The 19,462-nt window shown below is 37.7% G+C and overlaps 3 protein-coding genes across 7 annotated transcripts; 2 read left to right on the forward strand and 1 right to left on the reverse strand.

Annotated features, from left to right (window-relative positions):
* Window positions 1–1,202: 1,202 nt before the first annotated feature.
* On the forward strand, window positions 1,203–7,916 carry LOC109864209 (probable cytochrome P450 49a1). Its single transcript, XM_020445208.1, has 12 exons — window positions 1,203–1,239; window positions 1,838–1,929; window positions 4,293–4,516; window positions 4,689–4,935; window positions 5,183–5,299; window positions 5,477–5,553; window positions 5,879–6,074; window positions 6,178–6,337; window positions 6,418–6,587; window positions 6,678–6,756; window positions 6,980–7,177; window positions 7,538–7,916. Exons 3-12 carry the CDS (start codon window positions 4,303–4,305, stop codon window positions 7,661–7,663), a joined length of 1,584 nt encoding a protein of 527 aa, XP_020300797.1. The 5' UTR covers window positions 1,203–1,239; window positions 1,838–1,929; window positions 4,293–4,302; the 3' UTR covers window positions 7,664–7,916.
* On the reverse strand, window positions 7,684–14,996 carry LOC109864208 (probable cytochrome P450 301a1, mitochondrial). Of its 5 annotated transcripts, none has more exons than XM_020445206.1 (11): window positions 14,575–14,868; window positions 13,195–14,366; window positions 11,618–12,079; window positions 11,040–11,156; window positions 10,774–10,850; window positions 9,975–10,176; window positions 9,279–9,441; window positions 8,928–9,097; window positions 8,763–8,841; window positions 8,468–8,671; window positions 7,684–8,161 (listed from the first exon to the last, which is right to left on the reverse strand). In XM_020445206.1, the coding sequence occupies exons 2-11, from the start codon at window positions 13,218–13,220 to the stop codon at window positions 8,054–8,056; spliced, it is 1,608 nt and encodes a 535-aa protein (XP_020300795.1). In that variant the 5' UTR covers window positions 13,221–14,366; window positions 14,575–14,868; the 3' UTR covers window positions 7,684–8,053. The 5 variants fall into 5 exon arrangements, with proteins under 5 accessions (XP_020300795.1, XP_020300794.1, XP_020300792.1 ...); XM_020445205.1 differs by having other exon boundaries at window positions 13,195–14,381; window positions 14,512–14,868; XM_020445203.1 differs by having other exon boundaries at window positions 13,195–14,000; window positions 14,093–14,868.
* A 205-nt stretch (window positions 14,997–15,201) lies between these two features.
* On the forward strand, window positions 15,202–19,462 carry LOC109851615 (Hermansky-Pudlak syndrome 5 protein homolog). Its single transcript, XM_020421847.1, has 6 exons — window positions 15,202–15,395; window positions 15,873–15,983; window positions 16,088–16,321; window positions 16,406–18,384; window positions 18,628–18,745; window positions 19,108–19,462. Exons 1-6 carry the CDS (start codon window positions 15,240–15,242, stop codon window positions 19,360–19,362), a joined length of 2,853 nt encoding a protein of 950 aa, XP_020277436.1. The 5' UTR covers window positions 15,202–15,239; the 3' UTR covers window positions 19,363–19,462.

Here is a 19,462-nt window from a genome sequence, read left to right on the forward strand (position 1 = left end):
TATAATATAATATAAATATTAATAATATAAATTTTATAACTACATAATAAATACATGTATTAATCATTTGTATAATTTTTGCCAGTTTATGCCAGTTTAGGAATAAAGTCCAGGACGGTTAAAACCGGAATTTACCATGGTTTTTTCCACCCCCTGGTTTTTTCTTGCCAACCCTGATCATAATAGATTACAATTTACAATTGAAGTACAAAAAAATAATTTTTTAAGTTTTCTTGAGATTAAAATTTTAAATTTTGATGGCAAATTAAGTTTTGATTTGTATCATAAATCAACTTTTTCAGGGAGATATTTAAACTTTTATTCTTCCCATCCAAAATCACAAAAAATAGGTACTATTTTAAGTACGGTTGATAGAGTTTTTTTATTATCTGACTCTTGCTATCATGAAGATAATTTTAAATTTATGATTGAAGTTCTTCTTAAGAATAATTATCCATTACATTTTATCTTTAAGACAATCAGAAACAGAATCAAGTTTTTAGTTAATNACAAATTAAATGTACATATTAATGAGACTGTCCCACTGTCTAATGATTGTGAGACTAATATTAANTATTTTGTTATGCCTTATTTAACTGACTTTTATATGTCATTTTCTAAGTTGTTCAAAAAATCTAAGGAAACTTCATTGGCATTTCGAAGTCTTAACAAATTGAGTAAATTTGTTAAGGTTGGTAAAGATAAAATAGATCACGATCAAAATAAAGATGTGGTGTATCAAATTAACTGTAACAATTGTAATGCGTCTTATGTTGGACAGACGAAGAGAANGTTAAAAACTAGAATTAAGGAGCATAGGAATCAGATTAATAGAAATTCAAATATTTTATCCGTTGTTACTGAACATCGTTTAAATAATAATCACGATTTTGTTTGGAACAATGTTAAAATTTTAGATAAAGAAAAATTTTTTTATAAAAGATCTATTTCTGAAATGCTCCATATTCAACTACAAGACAATCCGATCAATGTCAAATCTGATACNGAAGAACTGAAACCTTATTTCTCTTTCTTAGATCTGTTTAAATCTAAAAGATAATCCGTTAATTTAAATGTGTTTTTCAACTTGATATTCATCTCTCTTTGTTATCGATATGAACATGTTTGTATATTATATGATGATGGTGGGGAAATTTGTATATATTGATGTGTGTTAAGATCGCGCGCTAGTACACAGTGTTCTGTGCTGACTGTTTGCTCGCGTGTTATCTCTTTCAAGTATGTATNATAATTCTTATATTTATTTCTGTTTATTTGTAATCACGATTTTTCTTCAATGTTTTGCGCTTTTACTCTTTAATTTACTATTAGATCACATTTCTATACACTGATGAAGGTCTAAACCATTGACCGAAACGTCTGTTGAATTTAATAAAGACTATTTGTGATACACGACCAACTTGTATTTTACTGCTCGGATCGGCCTTTCAACTCAATCTCTTGAAAAAATATTGTTTTTGTTATTTTTAAGTTTTTAACCGTGTGAATAGGTAACTTAACAAAAACAGTTTTCAGCTGATTTTTTTATGTTTCTTACATTTTTTTTGTTGAGACAAAATTACTAGATTGCATTCGAGTTTGATTGTCTGGCATATTTTTTATTATATCACGTTAAATATTATCTTATATTATTTTATTTATTAAATATTATCTTTATTTATCAAAAAAACTATGCGCACGAAGTTTGTCTGTATATTTCCCATTTCTGTTTTTATGCGACACACCATAATCTGTTAGTACTCTGGTACTTCCCCTACTCGCGGTGTTGCATTCGCCCTTCTACTCGCTGCTATTCAAATATCTATCGTTATTTTAGCGCAAACCTGAGTGACAAGTCTTCAGTCTGTGCAGTTTTTTTCAATCGACAGCGTATATCGCATTCGGTCAACATATCCAAACGCATCTCTCGTAAGTTTTTAATCTCAATTGCGGAATATTCGTGCAAATATTTACAATTCCGTTTAGCATAGCGCAAAGATGTACGGTATGTGTGTTTTGAACGCGACATGCGTATAGGGTAAGTAAGTCACCGAAAGAGACTTGCATCAGTCGACTTTTGTCATTTTTGTTTTTGTGATATATATTTTTCTGTAGAATAATTTTGCAAACACAAGTACACGTTTTCATCATTGAATAATTTCTTGAAAAAATAGAAAAGCGATAGGGGTAAACAGTACAGTTATTGGCCTCCCAACAGTAATTGGCCATGTAGTAAAGAAGTAATAAATATAAATAAATACTATCATTATATTCTAAATTATAAACATTTTAATATTAATTAAGTTTTTTTGCTCCGAATAAAAGTAATATTATATTATTTAAGAAGCTCAAAAACTTATTCTTATACGACAAACATTAACCAACTGGCCAATCACTGTTTTTAAGGTTATAAAAACCATATAACAGTCATTGGCCTCTTATTTTGAGTTATAGATACAAATGTAAGTAGGTTTGTTAGTTTTTAATGTGTTATAAAGAAAATATTTATTACTATATCTTCATAAGTCAAAACAAAAAATTTATTATGTTAACTGTTATGTAAACAGATACTAACAGAACTCATATGGCCAATAACTGTCTACTTTGACTATAGGAAATATTTTATCAAATTTTGAATAATGTTTCAAATTTTCTAATAAATTTATTAGTTTATTTGCAATTGTTATAGTTTGTTTGAGCTAGTAGTACTAAAGATTTACTTCAAGTTATTAAATTTTTTTTTTTATTTTCATACTAATATTGTAATATTTTTTGTATCGTTTTGCGACCGAAGAAGACTCCGGTCAGAGTCGAAATATTTCGCTGATTAATTTGTAATTTTATTTGAATTTCTATATTATTAAAACTTTGGTTTTTGCTCGAATTTGACCAGTATTGTCACATTTTTAATTAAAAAAAAAACTATTTCAATCAATTTATCACTTTTTATTCAGTTGGACAGCATTTCTGTATAGATCTAATTAGATCTCAATTAACTTTAAATGGATACAAAGTAGATCCAATAATAAATAAAACTGTAAATTTACAAAGATCTACTTATATCTATTTATATGTGTAGATCTGCTTTATATCTAATTGGATCTATTTTTCCATTTTTTTTATCTTGTTAGATTTACATTAGATCTGATTCATTTTTTTACTTTATCGTATCTTCTTATTTTATGAGAGTTTATTTTATCATTGTGTCATTTTTTCATTCTTTCATTAAAACGTAACGTCGTTTGACAACGTGTGTACGGTAAGTGTTGTACACGTTGTGCATGTTGTGTGCGCTTTTCATGATCCGCAGATGATATACATTCTGAATTGTGTCAGGATAGCGAATACGTCAAAAACATTGTTACGCTACTTGTGCTTTTTGATAATACACGTTGTAAACACAAGTGTTCGTGACACGCATCATCAAACGACGTTCTCAAATTGCAATTGCGACGGATCTGTGAGAAAGTCGCAATATAAAAGACACAGCAAGTGCATTATAAGTAGAAATTGCGAATTTTATAGCGCGCCGTTGCCGCGATTTCACTCGAAAGAAACGTCACGACAATTACAATCATCTCGTTTTCATTTTGACGAATTCTCTCGACATTGACAAGAAAAAAGTAGAAAAAAAATTTATTTGATACAGAAACGTTTGTTTGTTTTTTTTTTTTTTATGCGAAGTTGCAACAGGCATTTGTTTTGTACGAGGTTCTCTTTTGTTTATGTGTGTTTTTTTAATTATTTAAATTCTGCATCGTCATCAGACAATGTAAAAAGTTTGAAAAATTTACATAAAATATTAATAATATATTATTAATAATTAATTAATATTATTAATAGTTATTTTTAATAATATATTTATTTAAAAACTGTTTAATGTTTCTCAGAAGAGAGAGGCATACGTACGTGACTTTTATTTGTACACATCTATAACATTATTTACCAAAATCACATGTCACAGCGGATGTGAAGAGACACTTGTAGAAACAGCTCAAACAGAAAGTTTCGAAAGTTTAACAAAAATACATTTTCGTAGTCGAATTACAGATATTTTCTGTTTGAGTTAATTCAGTAATAGTACGTTTCTTTTCTGATTACGAAAGCAGATAGGTAGGATAGATATGTGTTTTTTTACGCTCAGAAGATTTTCGCTATGTAAATTCGTACGTTTCAAAAGCACTTCCGCGTGAGGAGTGTCGCGTTATATCATAGGCACGCGCGTGTCGTCGCTTTCGGAGAAGAGCAAGTATTTTTACAATCCGATGCGTTTTTTCTTGCGTTTTACATAGCGTCATACAAATGACCGCTTTGAGACGACACGCGAAAGAATTGTTACGGCGATTCATCATCGACGCGACAAAGAGCAACGCTTCGCACACATTGGCCGCGCAGCAGCAGCAAGTCGGCAAACAAGATGATGATGAGATGCTGCGGTTTCGCCCGTACTCGGATATTCCAGGACCTAAGCCAATTCCACTACTGGGCAACACCTGGCGCTTCCTTCCCTACATAGGTAAATCACCGAGAAGACATACACACGTGTAACAATAGATTCACAGGTCACGCGAATGCGAGAATTTGTAATTTATCAAAATAAAAACTTTGGTAACTTTTTTGTTTATTATTTTTTTTCCCCTTTTTTTTTTTTTTTTTTTTTTTTTTTTTTATCTAAAACTGTTTCACAGGAGACTTCGACATACAAGCTATCGACAAACTGTCAAAGAGACTTCACGCCCGTTACGGCGACATAGTGAAGATAGAAGGTCTCTTGGGTCGGCCCGACATGGTGTTCGTTTACGACGCGGACGAAATCGAGCGAATCTTCAGACAGGAGGAGAGAATGCCCCATCGGCCTTCCATGCCGTCCCTCGATTATTACAAACACGTGTTGCGAAGGGAATTCTTTCGGGACAATCCCGGTGTCATCGCCGTGTACGTTATTTCACTAATTAGGAAATTAAAACACTTCAAGGGAAAAACAGCGGGCATATTTCCGCGCGTCAAAGCTAAAGACGCAACATCCATTCATTTCTTTGATTTGCCGACGGTTGTGAAACTCGTGAAAAAAAAATTGTCTCGCCAATGACATTTCGAGAAAGATCGTAAAGTAAAAGAACGACAATTGTCATCGCGCGCTGCTTCGACTCTCCCTTTCTTAAATTTTTTCTCCGCGTTTCAGTCACGGTGAGAGCTGGTACAATTTCCGCAGCAAGGTGCAGCAGGTGATGCTGCAACCGCGAGTCGCGAGAATGTACACTGGCGCGATTGAAGAAGCGAGCGTGGCATTTCTTCGCAGGTCTGCTTTGTGTTTATTGTTTTATAAGTACCGTTTCGAAGACAGTAGCACTGCTTATATTGTCGTCTTTTCATGGCCGAGACCAACTTTCGCTGCTGTCTTCGTCTCTCTTGACTTGATTGCAATTGCGCTCGAAAGAGAACCGACTCGTCGGTCGTCATATTTTGTATTTTACAGAATCGCAAAAATACAAAACCAGAAGAACGAGGTGCCCGACGATTTTCTCAACGAGATGCACAAGTGGTCGTTGGAATGTAAGGATGACTCTCGGTAGAAAAAATTTCAATTATTTTTCAGAAACAACACATGTTGTCTCTCTGTTGCATCTTTCGATTTGAGAAAGAGCGTAACTTTCCGAAGAGATTAACTTTTGCACAATCACTGCCTATAAAGAACAAACAAAATTTTACAATACTATATTTATAAAATATAAACTTTATTTTTATATGTTTGTATTAGTTTTTATATTATATTTATATTCACGTATAAAAATATATTTTTATTATAATTTTATTTTTAATATTATAAAACAAAAATAAATGTGATACATGTGAGATCACTTTTGTTCTCTCGAGATAGCAATCGCACGAGTTGCGTTGGACGTGCGTCTGGGTTGTCTGGACGACGACGCGGACGCGGAAACGCAGAGACTCATCGACGCCCTGATCACATTCTTCAAGAACGTGCCGGTGCTCGAGTTGAAGATACCTTTCTGGAAAATCTTTAACACGTCCACGTGGCAGCAGTACATCAATGCTCTGGATACTATCATGAAGTACACGCTATTTGTCACTTACAGAATTATAAAAAAAAACTTTGTGTATTTTATACATAAATTATAATATACAACATACAGATACTGCAATACTTCGTTTCAGCACAATATCGAAATACACAACTGCCGCTCTGTCGAGGTCCAAGGCCAACTCGGACCCGAACGTGGAACTGTCTCTTCTAGACAGAGTTCTTGCCCGCGAGGGCGACACGAGAGTCGCCTCTGTTCTCGCTCTGGATTTGTTTCTGGTCGGAGTCGACACAGTGAGTGCATCTGGATTCGTAATTTACATCTCTTCGAATGGTCAACAACTCGTTTGCAAGAATCTAATTAATACTCGCAGACGTCGACCTCGGTGACCTCGGTGCTCTATCAGCTGGCGCTACATCCGGAGAAACAGGCCTTGGCGTACGAGGAAATTCGCAGAGTCCTTCCGGAAGAGAACTCTCCCATCGAAGCGAGAAATATCGATAATTTGAAATACGTGAAAGCGTGCATCAAAGAAACTTTGAGGTGCGTAAATTGAGTTGATATATCTGCTTAATTCAGGACAAAAGTATTGGACTTTTTTTATCTGAATCGAATGTTTTCCGTTTTTATTAGAATGTATCCAGTTGTTATAGGCAACGGGCGATGCATGAGTTCCGACACCGTGATTGGTGGCTATTTAGTGCCGAAAGGAGTAAGAACAAAACATTCGTTATTTTTGATAATTGTCACGAACCCTTCGCTGATCATAAAACATCTATTTACATAACTTTTATAATTAAAAAAAAATTTTTTCAATCTACATTTGATGCAAATTTTCACGAAAACTCTAAACGACCGATTAGATTCGTCCAGTATGAAATTCTAGATACGAGAAAGAAGGAACAATATCGCGGGCTTTCGCTGATTGTTCTCAGGTGCAAGTGATATTTCAACACTATGCAATCAGTAATATGGAAAAGTACTTCCCGCGAAACGGCGAGTTTCTTCCGGAACGGTGGCTGCACGACGACGGAGTTCGTCACGCGTTCGCGTCTCTTCCCTTCGGTTACGGCAGACGGATGTGCCTGGGACGAAGATTTGCCGAGCTCGAAATGATTATCGTCATTAGCAAGGTGAGAGATAATTACTGTAAGTACGCTAAATTGTCGTGACGATAAAGAAAAAAAAGAACGTTTCTGTAGAACAAGACTCTCGTAGCGTTTCGCTTTCACTGATTTGAACTCTCTCTCAAACTGCTCTCTTTATTCAGGCTATGTTAATTAAGCGTGAATGAAGAGAAAAGAATTCTCTTCATATTTCTGAAAAAAAAAAAAAAAAAATAGTATCATCTGCATTTCTGTTTTTTTTCGAAGACGAGAAGTATATCGCATACCTCGATAATAGACAAGCACATTAACGCGTTTCTTTTTTCTCGACGTTTTCTCAAGGTAATTTTTTCAGAATATTAATTTCTTTCTCTCTCTCTGTTTCAGATTCTGCAAGCTTACAAGGTGGAGTATCACCACGAAAAATTGGAATACTACATCAATCCGATGTACACACCGAAGGGACCGTTGAGGCTCAGATTTATCAAAAAAGATAACATAAAACAAATATAAATAATTGTATACAAGCGCAATTGAGCAGGATACACTATATTTAGAGTAAATTTAACATCTTTTACTTATTGTTTTAATCCTTAGAGTACCGTGAGCGAATATATCAACAAAAACTACCGCTTACTCTTATTTGTTACATTTAAGAAGAATTAAATATACCTTAATTTAATCCAATTGAAGTGTAATATTGGGGACGCAGAGTCAGAAAATAAAAAAATTTAAGTTGCGTTTCTTTATGTTTCGCACAACTCAAGCAGAAAGTTCAGCTGCGTAACGCTTTGTACTCTAAAGGTTAAATGTATTGTACAAGTACACACACTTCGTATAAATACAAATCTTTGCAATACAAATATGACACACTTACGGGCTAACGGTGCTCACGAATAGGAGCTATCTCTTTATTACTTTGAATCTGAGTTCTCCATCTGGCGCGTACATAAACGTGACCTTGTAGTTCAATGGGTTGTGATGATATTCCAGCTTGTACGACCTCAGTAGCTAAAAATAAAAATTAGAAATAATTGTTATACGTATTAAAATTAATGTAACAATTGCTGTAATTTTAAACAAAAGACAAATTTATTAGAGACAAATTAAATTCTTACTAAATGTTAAGAAAATACGAATACATTTTTTTAGTTCATGAAATAAGTTTCGATCCATCCTCTTTCTTTTTTTTTTTTTTATATCTCTTTTGTTCAAATTGAGAACAATGAGAATCAATAAATCAAAAGATAATAATCCGGCTCCTTCAAACCAACTGTACAGTACGCAACCGAGCACTTATTGCGAAAACTACTTCACCTTTGCGAGCAACACCTGCATTTCGAGATCCGCGAACCTTCTTCCCAGACACATTCGCGCTCCGTAACCGTACGGTAGAGAAGCGAACGGATGCAGCTTCTCGTTTTCATTGTCCTTCAGCCATCTCGCGGGTTTGAACGTCTTCGCGTCCGCAATGTATTCTTCTAAGTTACCGGTGACCAAAGTAGGAAACACAACTTGCACCTGAAATTCACAATCGACTTGTTCTAATTTATTTTTCGAATTAACAGATAGTCGATGATAGCGCGAAAAAAATGATAGAAATGTTACGAACTCCTTTTGGTATTTTGTAGCCGCATATGACAGTGTCGTTTTGCAAAGTCCTGCCATTTCCAATTACGGTGGAATAAACTCTACAAGATTATAAATAAATGAATTGTTGTATTTATAGGGCTTTATTTAAATATATTATTATACGGTGTTCTTTTTTTTATATTACCTGAACACTTCGCGAATAAATGCCTTCATGTACACCGCTCGATCCAGATGACTCGTCGTGAGCGGAACGGAAGGATCGGGCAAGATCTGCAACAGCTCCTGATGAATCTTTTCCTGCTCCTCCGGTCTCGTCGCTAATTGATATAATATTGAGCACACTGCCATTGATATCTGTACAAATTAAACGTGCATTTTCACGAGAATTCATAATAAAAATTTCGTTTCTTCGCTCAATCACATGTTGAGCGTTTCGTTCTTTTGTAATAATTACGTATGTTAATTGCGAACCACTTTCACGCGAACGCACGCGAACGCTACGTATGATTACAATTGTTGCGATTAATGAACTTGCCGTATCAATGCCGACCAGTATCAAATCGAGAGCAAAAATGTAAGCCATCTTGGGATCCGTTTCTTTGGCCAAGATTCGTTCCACAAGCGACAAGTCGCTCTCGTTCACGGTCTTCTTACTTTTGAGCCTGACTATAGCGGCGTCGATGTACTTCATGCATATTCTGAAAATTTCTACATCAAACCTATTCTAGAAACGAAGCACCGGTCGCTCACATCTCACAGAAACTGCTAAATGAAAACGATGAATGAGAAAAAATTAACTTTTTACGAAGAAAATTAATTCTTATATGAAGGATTCTGTGATATTGAAAAAAAACCTTGAAATCTTTAAACCGGTTCTCAGCGAGAGATAAATGATCTTCGAAAACTATCTGTACTTCGAACTTCTCTACACAACTTTCTGCTTTCAAGGTGTATGTACCGTTAGATAATCAAGTGCTATAAAAAGCAAAGAATTTTACTTTCACATATCTAACTTCCAAATTAAGGAACTTCCAAGTAAGGAAGATTACTGCCCGATCTGCTTGACGGAATCAAGCCGTTTGGACAGAAGTTAAAGACAGTTGGCGATGACATCACGAGTAAAATTCTTCTGATTTTTAAGGAATAAAGAAAAAAATTGATGTTTTTTAAATATATGTGTATCTTTCCAAGAAATTCTCTAATTTTTTGCTCGCGAGATTTTGTGACTCACTCAATGAAGTAATTCATGTTGCGCACGTAGCGGCTCCAAAGCGGCGTCGGGAAGTATCTCCAGTACGGAGCCTTGAGCTCGAGCGCGGCCACGTTTCGCAACGCGAATTTCGCAGCGTCAATTATCTTCTGCGGTTCCGAGTTTGGCGATAACGACCCGCCTAAACAGCCCAGTCTTACGTCGAGTGCCACTCGGCCTATACCTGCGGGCCAAAAAATTAGTGATTCGCAATGCGTAACGAGTGCGTAATGAGTGCGACTACGTTGGAATGCGCGTGCACGTTTCAACTAAGGGAATGCGTTTCGTGAAACTCAACGCGCAGATTGTTCCAACAAGAATCTCGTTAGATATAGAACTTTACCGAGCGATTAGTTCGGTGAATATTTGCCGATGAAAAATCTTGTTTGAAGATTTAGAAATTTTGAGGGAAAATTTTGAGTGATATTTTAACATGTGTGAAATTAATGCGTTATCAACGCGCGTCGTCTTAATACGTGTTTCGTTTTTCGAACCGGAAAATAGGTCGGGAAAAAGTAAAAACCGCGTTGAATTCAATTTTAACGTCACATGCCTTATAAGATATTTGTCATCTCAAATTAAAAATTAAGTTGTTTCATCTTTAATCTGAGAGTGAAATTATTATATTTCAAAATTATTTCAGATTCAAATCAAAACCAAAATCTCTCGTTCCCGCTTAAAAACGCGCGAATCAATATTAAATATTAAACGACAGATGCAAAAAAATTCGAAATGACATTTTAAGCAAACAAACTATTATTTATGGATAAGAAGAACTAACATTCAAGAGCCCATTTATGTATTTCGTTGTCGAAATCACCAGGCACTTCGTCGTCGTCACCTTTGATCTCTTCAATTCTGTAATAAATCGGAATTAAATTCGTGATTTACCGATTATGTAATCATTGTTTATATATACAATATATGTTTATATATATAATATGTATATATATGTGTATACATACATATGTTTATATATACAACATATATGTTTATATACACAATACATATATATGCTGGTATTGCTGATATACATATATCACTGACCTCTTGATGAAATCCTTTGTGACTACTTCAATCGGAGTTATGTATTTTCTTATAGTCTGGGGCTGGAGAACAGGTTTTTGAACACGTGTACGAAATTCTTTCCACTGCTCACCGTGTCTAATAATGAATCGGCTCAATTAGCATATCGGATTAGCATAAAACACCAGGAAATATTAAAAAAAACAAACGCAACAAATTTTTTGTCTACAATAATATTAGTAGACAAAACTTCGCTCAAATGTGAGATATCACGTTGACATGTTATGTTTGCCGAAATATTATCAAACATTTATGCAATAACCTAAAAAGAATGAAATTCTTTCAAGAATCAAGTATCTAAAATTTGTTTCTTAAATTCGGAAGACAAATAAATTAACATAAATTAACTAACATAAATTAACATAAATTAACATATATAAATGTAATACTTCTCTTACTTCTTTAAATATAAACTTAAGATAAATTTTTTTTTAAGATAGTTTTTTTTCGAATGATATTGCACTTGCTTATTTATTTATTACAAAGCGAATACAGGAATTATTCCGAGTGATCTATTTTGTCGTTATTGGTTCACCTACACGCCGACGACGCCCGGCAAGTCCCCGAAGAAGTCCTTCCGCACGACACTCTTATAATATACCAGACAGGGCATGGAAGGCCGAAAAGGCGTGGGACCTTCTTGTCGGTACACCTTCTCGATCTCGTCGGCGTCATAGACGAAGAGCAAGTCAGGCCGGCCCATCAGACCCCCCAATCGCACAATCTTGCCGTACTCGTTGTAAAACATTTGGGAGATCTTGCCGACGTCTGAGATCTGATACGGGCCGATTAGCGGCAACATTCGCCAAGCGTTTCCCAAAATTGGTATCGGCTTCGGTCCGGGCACCTCATCGTACGGTTTCACGTGGGACGAGAGATTCTGCGATGTCGTGCATTCCGATGCGATAGCATTGCTGCACATATCCCGCTGGACATTAATTTCGCAACGAATCCACGACGTCGGCGATGTCCAGCCCGATGCGAACACGGACGAGTTCTTCCTGTAACCATAAACTCGTCAATGCTCGCTCGTTTATTTTGTCGCCTTAAAATATTTTTATTGATTCTTCAAGATATTTTATTTTAAATGCGCATTTTAAAGTGTTCTCGAGACGAGTAACTTTCGACCATTTCTTTTATTGCACGAAACAGGCTTGTCACGTCTCGCTCGTTTTATCTTTCTACAGTATTTTATATATATATATATATATATATATATATATATATAATTCTTTGCGGTTTCGTATACATTATTTTCAATGTGTGTTTTGAAATGTTTCTTTAGAATCTTGAATGATCCTCGATCCTTCCAATTATGTTTTCACAACCTTCCGTAAATTCCTTCGGCATAATGACCTCACAAGCGCATTATTTCTATACCGCAACATATAATGTCTCGCTGCTGTCGCAATATTTTGATTGCAAGTAGAAAAACGCTAAAAAACCTTTCACGAGGCGTGATAATTCGAACACCTGTGTTCCTCACGAGCGATCAAACAAATTCTATGTAAAAACAAAAGACAAATCAAAAACAATATAAATTAAACGTTTACGCGCGCAAGTCAACGCTAGAGAGTTAGAAAAATCTTCGTTAAAAATCAAGTGTTTCGCGATCCAATAAAGTGCGCGGAGAGAAAGCGTAAAAATTCCGCGTATCTCTCAAACGTATAAAACGCAGCAAGTGGCGAGTTATACAAACGACTTCGCGATTGTTTGCTAAAAGAAAAAAATAATCGACTCACCGCGCGTGGTGAAAATTAAATACGCTAAACATACTAAACGATCGTACAAACATAAACATGTACACAAGATTAACTAACAAGCACCGAAAAACTTGTCTTGTTATCCCGCCGAACAATTTTATTTCACACGTTTCTGAGAACAACCGCAAGCAAAAAGGTTTCGGACACTGTGCAAAATATAACAAACATATAAGAAAATCATAGAAAGTCGAGTAAGAACTCTTTTTTACGCCGCTTTAATTTGCCCGGCGGTGAAACGTTCTTCAGAGCTTCTCGTTTATAAAGGAAACGTTCTGAAATACTTAGTGTATATAATATTATCACAGTTTTACTTCCAATCAATCTCTTCCGTGACGCGCAATCGAAAAACGTACCTCATTACTTTGTTGAGCAGCAACATTCTCAAAATTTACTCTTCGCTTTTCGTTCCGACGATCGGCAAACCGCTCGCACTCATACGTGCGCACACTTCCGGCGCGCTGAGAGACACGAGAGACAGATGAAATTGTTAACACCGTGAGGACGCGTCGAACGAACGTCTCGTCATCGAGTGCAAATGCCGAAGAAGGTCGCGAGAACCGATTCACGCAGGTGCGCCCCTCTCTTTCACGTGCGGCCCGATCTTTCTTTCCACCAGAAACTGACCTACATCCAATACAATTCATTTTTCAGCTTATAAGTGATTCAAATCTCTCTCCTACGCTCGTCTCCCATAAGCAAAAGTATTTTTACATCATTACCAATGTTTGTTTTTTTATTATTATCTTACAACAATCACACGACACAGTGGCTGCGTTAAACAATAGATATTTGGTTCGCAATCACGAGGAAATTATTTTACGGGGCACGCGATTCAACAATCAATTATTCTTTCATTTTTCACGCGTGTAAATTAAATGATGAAGTTGTTGCACGCAATCGTGTCAGTTAAAATAGAATATCTAATCTGAAATTGAATTAAAGAAGTTTGATCGGTGGATACTTGGATAGGTTGGGTTTTAGGTGTGTGTATATTTGTTCCAAATCTCTATAATTTACGTCACGTACGTTATATGTTATACTTCACCATAATAATTGAAGTCCCCTTTCACTTCTCAAATTGTAGAGTTCTTTTTTTGTATAAGAACAAGATTTCATGACCTTCACGTAATTACTGATGACACAATCTTATTATTCAGAACTGGAAGTCACGTTTGGAAGCTTTAAGATGTGCGAATGCAAGAGTTTACACTTTGTAATGGTCAACAATTTTATTTCTAAATATATACTCACTTGTTGGTAAAAAATATGATACACACACAACATCGTTAGACCGTTTCTCTTGTCGGCGAATTCACCGAATGGCAAAGAATAACCGCAACGTTCGTTTGTTTATTTACTCTGTTAGTAGTTAAAATCCTAAAATTCATCTTCTCATTTCTCGTAGCCGAAGAACGTCCCATAATAACGAGTCCCATTGATAAACGTTATTAAACGTGAAATTTTCATCCATACTCTCTCCCAACCAGGTGTCGCGTGATTTTGCAATGCGCGCGTTGACAGCCATCTAAAAATTAAACTTCTAGTAATTTTGAAATTTTTTTTTATTCAAATCTCAAAGTGAGGACGAGTGAGCTTCGTGCAAAATTTCAATCGTTTTTCAATGATTAATACAGAAGATGCGAACATTTTTCACGCGCGCCGCGTCTCACCTCGGCGAAAGGTCAGGCGAACAAATCCGCCGCGATGTAACGGAAATTTTATTTTTTTGTTACCAGAATCAGAAGATCATCACAGAAAGTGACCAGAGTGGCTGAGAAAAGAGGTGAACTGATTCAGCGGACAACTTCACGATATTAGATGACTATGAGTTGAAGAAAGTGGCGCTAAATGTCTGTTTCGGTTAATTCCGGCGGAAAAATTCAACTCTAGTACCAGGATCGCAGAAAGTGACAAGATGCTCCGTTACCAGGGAAGAGTATGAATAAGAGGTGGCGTTAAATATCGTAAAAGAAACTGTCTTCTGAACGGACAAATGCGAACTTTCTTACCAGGAAAATAGGATGCGACAAGAGCGTCCGAGTTCTTCAAGGTGGTTCGAGTCTTCGCTAAAAATACATAATTTATCGAAGACTCAAACCAACACAAGATTCATAATAAATTTAAAAATTCTTTCCAAAATTGACCGTTTCTTGTAAATTATCTTGTGAATTTGAAATAGATGTAAATTGTTGATCAAAATAAACAAATAAACTTATAAAAAATTTGCAGTGTGCGTTTTTTTTTTCTCAGTCACACACTTTCCGCGGACTGTTAAACGCATTGTGTTTATGAGAGAAAGAGGATGTAACTGTACCTAGCGTGGTTAGAAAAAAATGTAGCACACACACACACATTGAAATAATCTCTTTATTACGTATATATATATATATATGCATGTATGTACAATTGCCAAGTGCGATTGCGCGCGCCTCGGTACAACGGAGGATGCTGGACGATGTATCCCGTATCGCTGGACTTTCCTTACGTCTTGTTGGAACGTGAGGAAATCAACTCGATCCTGTACAAGCCAATCAATTCCACGCAACGAATTAAGGTACGGTGCGGTTGACAAGACGCGTGACAAGACTTGGTGTTTTTTTTTTTTTTTACACGAGCTCGCCAAATTTAGACAAAGAGGTTAGCACGACCGTGGTAGGCGTATATATGTACACAGCGCACCTGTCAAACGTGGTACGTGCCGTAGTTCTTGCGCGATTCGCGTCTGTTTTTTTTTTCAAATTCAACAAGATTAAAATTGCAACAATCGACGAGTAATAATCATTTTTATCGTGGCATACGGTTCTTCGTGCCGGGATCGTTTATATTTCTCTTATATTTTTTATACTATTTATTCGCGTCACCGTGTATAAATGTGACATTGTTGTTTATTTATAACATTGTTGCATAACTGTTTTTTGTGATAGAAAAATTGTCATCGCAGTGAGAATAAATTAAAAAATTACATCAAAGTAAGATTTACAATAACTAAAAAAAAAAGTACAGTTAACTAACAACTACATATTGATTACAGTATACATGTTTCCATGCTTCCACAAGTTACATTGTGCTGGGCTCGACCAGTGGCAGTGTTTATTTGTTCTCCAGAGAACCATGCTCATTTTTACAAATAGTACCTCTCTCGGTAAGTTACACACATGTTGCGTTGAGAATAAAAATTATTATTTATTTATATATTTTTTTGTGTAAATATGCAATCAGTAATGTTGTATCTAATCTTTGCGTCAGGAGGGTGTAGTTTCGCGTCTGGCGATATCACCTGACGAAAAGACTGTAGCCTTGGCAACAACACGCGGCACCGTCTGTCTAGTCTCTTTGAAGTCTACACCGCAACTGATGGCTGTGTCCACGGAACACATATGTAAACAAATCACCTGCCTCTGTTGGAACAACAACAGTGCTGAAATATACATAGGAGATGAAGCTGGCACCGTTTCCGTCATGATTCTATCCATATTTACAGTACGCTCGCAACATGTAAATTAAATTAACTTAAAAGTGATGATTTTGTAATAAACTAATTTAACAATTTATCGTATGTATTAGGTTAACGGAATGTTTCAAACTCCGGCCTGCACGCTGATGAGTTTGGATTCCAGCGTGGTACAGCTGAACTTCCTGTCGCCCCTTCTGCTGGTGTCCACGTTGTCGCGCTGTTACATCTGCGACACGGTTCAAGAGCAGTACAAACAAATAGGCAATAAGCCGCGTAACGGCGAGTTCGGCGCGTGTTTTTACACGACGCACGAGAACATTATCTCTGATGTTCAGCGCGAAGAGAAAAACATCAATAACACACGAGGCGCGTTCAATCTGATTTCCGACAACCACAGCAACAATCTGAGCGAGAATCACTCCAAGATCTTTTGCGCCCGGCCTGGCTCGCGATTGTGGGAAGTGTCGGCCGATGGTGTCGTCGTGAAGACGCACCAGTTCAAGGATGCTCTCGCCGTTCCCCCGACGCCGATATTTCGATCGTGCGACACTCTGGAATCTAGTCACAAGACGGATCGCGAGTGGTCCTCGCAATCCGTCAACTTCTCGCATCTGTCCGTGATCGCGCGCAAGTATTTATTTTCCTACACTACCAGCGGCCTGTACGTTATCGATCCCGCGAGCGCGAGCGTGCTGCTGTGGAACGACGAGCACACGAACATCAGCATGACCGCAATCGTGGACAATCGAATTTACCTGATGACCTGTGATAACGTTTTTCATTGTCTAGCATTATCCTCACTCGACAGCCTAATATTGCGTCTGTATCATCGCGAACGGTACAGCGACAGTCTTCGCGCGTGCTTTGTATATAAGTCGCAGTTGTTGAGAGCCGTCGGCACCAAGGAGATCGTCGAGCTGCTCGAGCTGGAAGATCTGCCGCGCACGTCACGGGACGAGGAATCGCTCGCGTTGCTGCGGCCGTTGATCACGTTACTGCAAACCAGCGGTGGCAATAACAGACCGGCTAAATTAGATTCCGGAATCGTGGTCGTACATCCCGAGAACGACGCGTTCGCGGACGATAAAAAGTTGTACGGTCGCGAAATGACGACCGTGTCTCCCGAAACGTCGAGCGAAGACTCGTCCGAGATACTGGAAACTGCGAGAGATCTGAATGAGGGTCTCGCACCGGAAGACGCGCCCGAAATCGCTTTGGAAGATACTCTTCATTCGAACTACGAGTGCGGTACTACCTCAAGTGACGACAATCGTCAAAAGTCAAATTCGCAAGAGAACGTGGCTCATCGAGTGCAGTCCGATTTGCAGCTGATCTACGATCTGGCGAACAGCATCAGGCCTAGCATGTCGGAGAGAGAGATCGAGGAGATCGTTTTAGAGATGGACAAGAGAATGAGAACCGTCAGAGAGTCGTACAGAGACTCGTCCGGGCTGCAGAATTTCATCTACGAGGTAACTCGCGCCGCGGAACTTCATTGTTACAACACGTTTCTGGAGAACACGTCCGGGCAGTTGCTCCGCACCACCCGCAACGATTACATCGTGCGACAATTCGCGAGAGCCTTTATCGAGGTGAACGCGCCCGCTTACGCCAGATGCAGTTGCGGCTATCCCTGTCCCATGGACGAGGCCGTGGAGCCGAAGTTTCTGACAATCGGCGAGTTGCTGATCAAACGACACGCGAACGAGACGCCAGAGGAGTGCGGTAACATCTGCGATAAAGTACCTTACATGTGGCGCGAGTATCTGGCGGTTTGCGTTGAGCGGCGCAACACACTGGACGACCTTTTGAGACAGTGCCTTCAAACCAGAGACAACGTCGTGCTGTCGTTTCTCCTGCCCGCGCTGAACGAGCAACAGTGGGGCTGCGTGAACATGTGTCTGAACGAGATCGCGGACGGTACTTGCCTGTTCTGCGCGATGCCGTTAGCGAGGAAACCCGATTACGACGTGCTGATGGACTGGAGCGGTATCGCCCGAGAAATCATGAGGAGAGAGGGACCGGATCAGGCCGCGGCGTTTCTGACCAAACTAGAGAGCATGATACCGAACGTTAAATTAGACAGAAGGTAATCTGCAAGTAATTGAAGGCGCATTGTTTTGTTTTCTGGACCAAATTTCTGCTGTGCGAAGAGATTCGTTATTACTAAACGAGTGCGGTATCACATAGCAAACTGAAAGAACTTAATAATAGTCAGTTTCAAATAGAGTAGAAAGAAATGACGTACATGTATTTTAACAACAACGAACAGATGTTATTCTTCATTAAGAAATTTACATTGATACTGATAAAGTTTTCGTCTGTGTTACAGCGTGTTCCAGTCGATCGTATTTACAAAAATGCTGCACCACCGCGGTCTGAAGAAGTCAATTGACTTCAGTAAAACTAATCAGTTATCGTCGAAGTTCGGTACGGTGTGCTCGGCACAGGTAATCGCTATTTGTGTGCATTAAAAAATAAAAAAACTATCTGGATAACACAAAAGTCCGTCAACTGTTCGGGAAGCGTCTCTTTTGTGTTACCTAGATGTACATAGGGTGAACTACGTCGTTCGAGCATCTTGATTCGTTTGCACTCTGTGTGTACGAAAAGATTATTGATATAAATTTGTAACACAATATTGTTTCTCTTAAAATTAAATTAAAATTTTGTTTTTAGCTGATACATACTTGTGGATCAGCCTCTGTTAATCGTTACCGACTAATCAAATCGCAATTGTGTGATTCCAAGCCGTTCGCGAGAACAGTTTGTGAGAAATCGAGAGAGAAATAAAAATTTGTCTTTGTTGCAGGTTCGCGAGCAACTGGCGAAAACTCTCGAGAAGGATCTGAGACGGGCGATAGACAAGAACGTGTTCGGGACGAGCGCTCATCACTGGGGTATGCGCTACCAAACGAAATCGTCGACGTGCCCGTGCTGCACGTTGTCTCTACAGACACCGATACTACTAGGTAACAGCGGAATCGCCATCTTCCGTTGCGGTCACGCTTACCATGTAAATTGTATGATAGAGAGAAAGCTCACGAGATGTAATCTTCATCAGTAAATATTGTAAATACGAATAATAGAGAGGAAAACAAAAAAGAAGAGTCAACACGCAATTGTACAATTTTTCTTTAGAGATTAAAACTCTCTTCGAAACGTGA

Source organism: Pseudomyrmex gracilis, unplaced genomic scaffold (genome assembly GCF_002006095.1).
Source record: "Pseudomyrmex gracilis isolate BER0280 unplaced genomic scaffold, ASM200609v1 scaffold_18, whole genome shotgun sequence".
Classification (NCBI taxonomy): Eukaryota; Metazoa; Arthropoda; class Insecta; order Hymenoptera; family Formicidae; genus Pseudomyrmex; species Pseudomyrmex gracilis.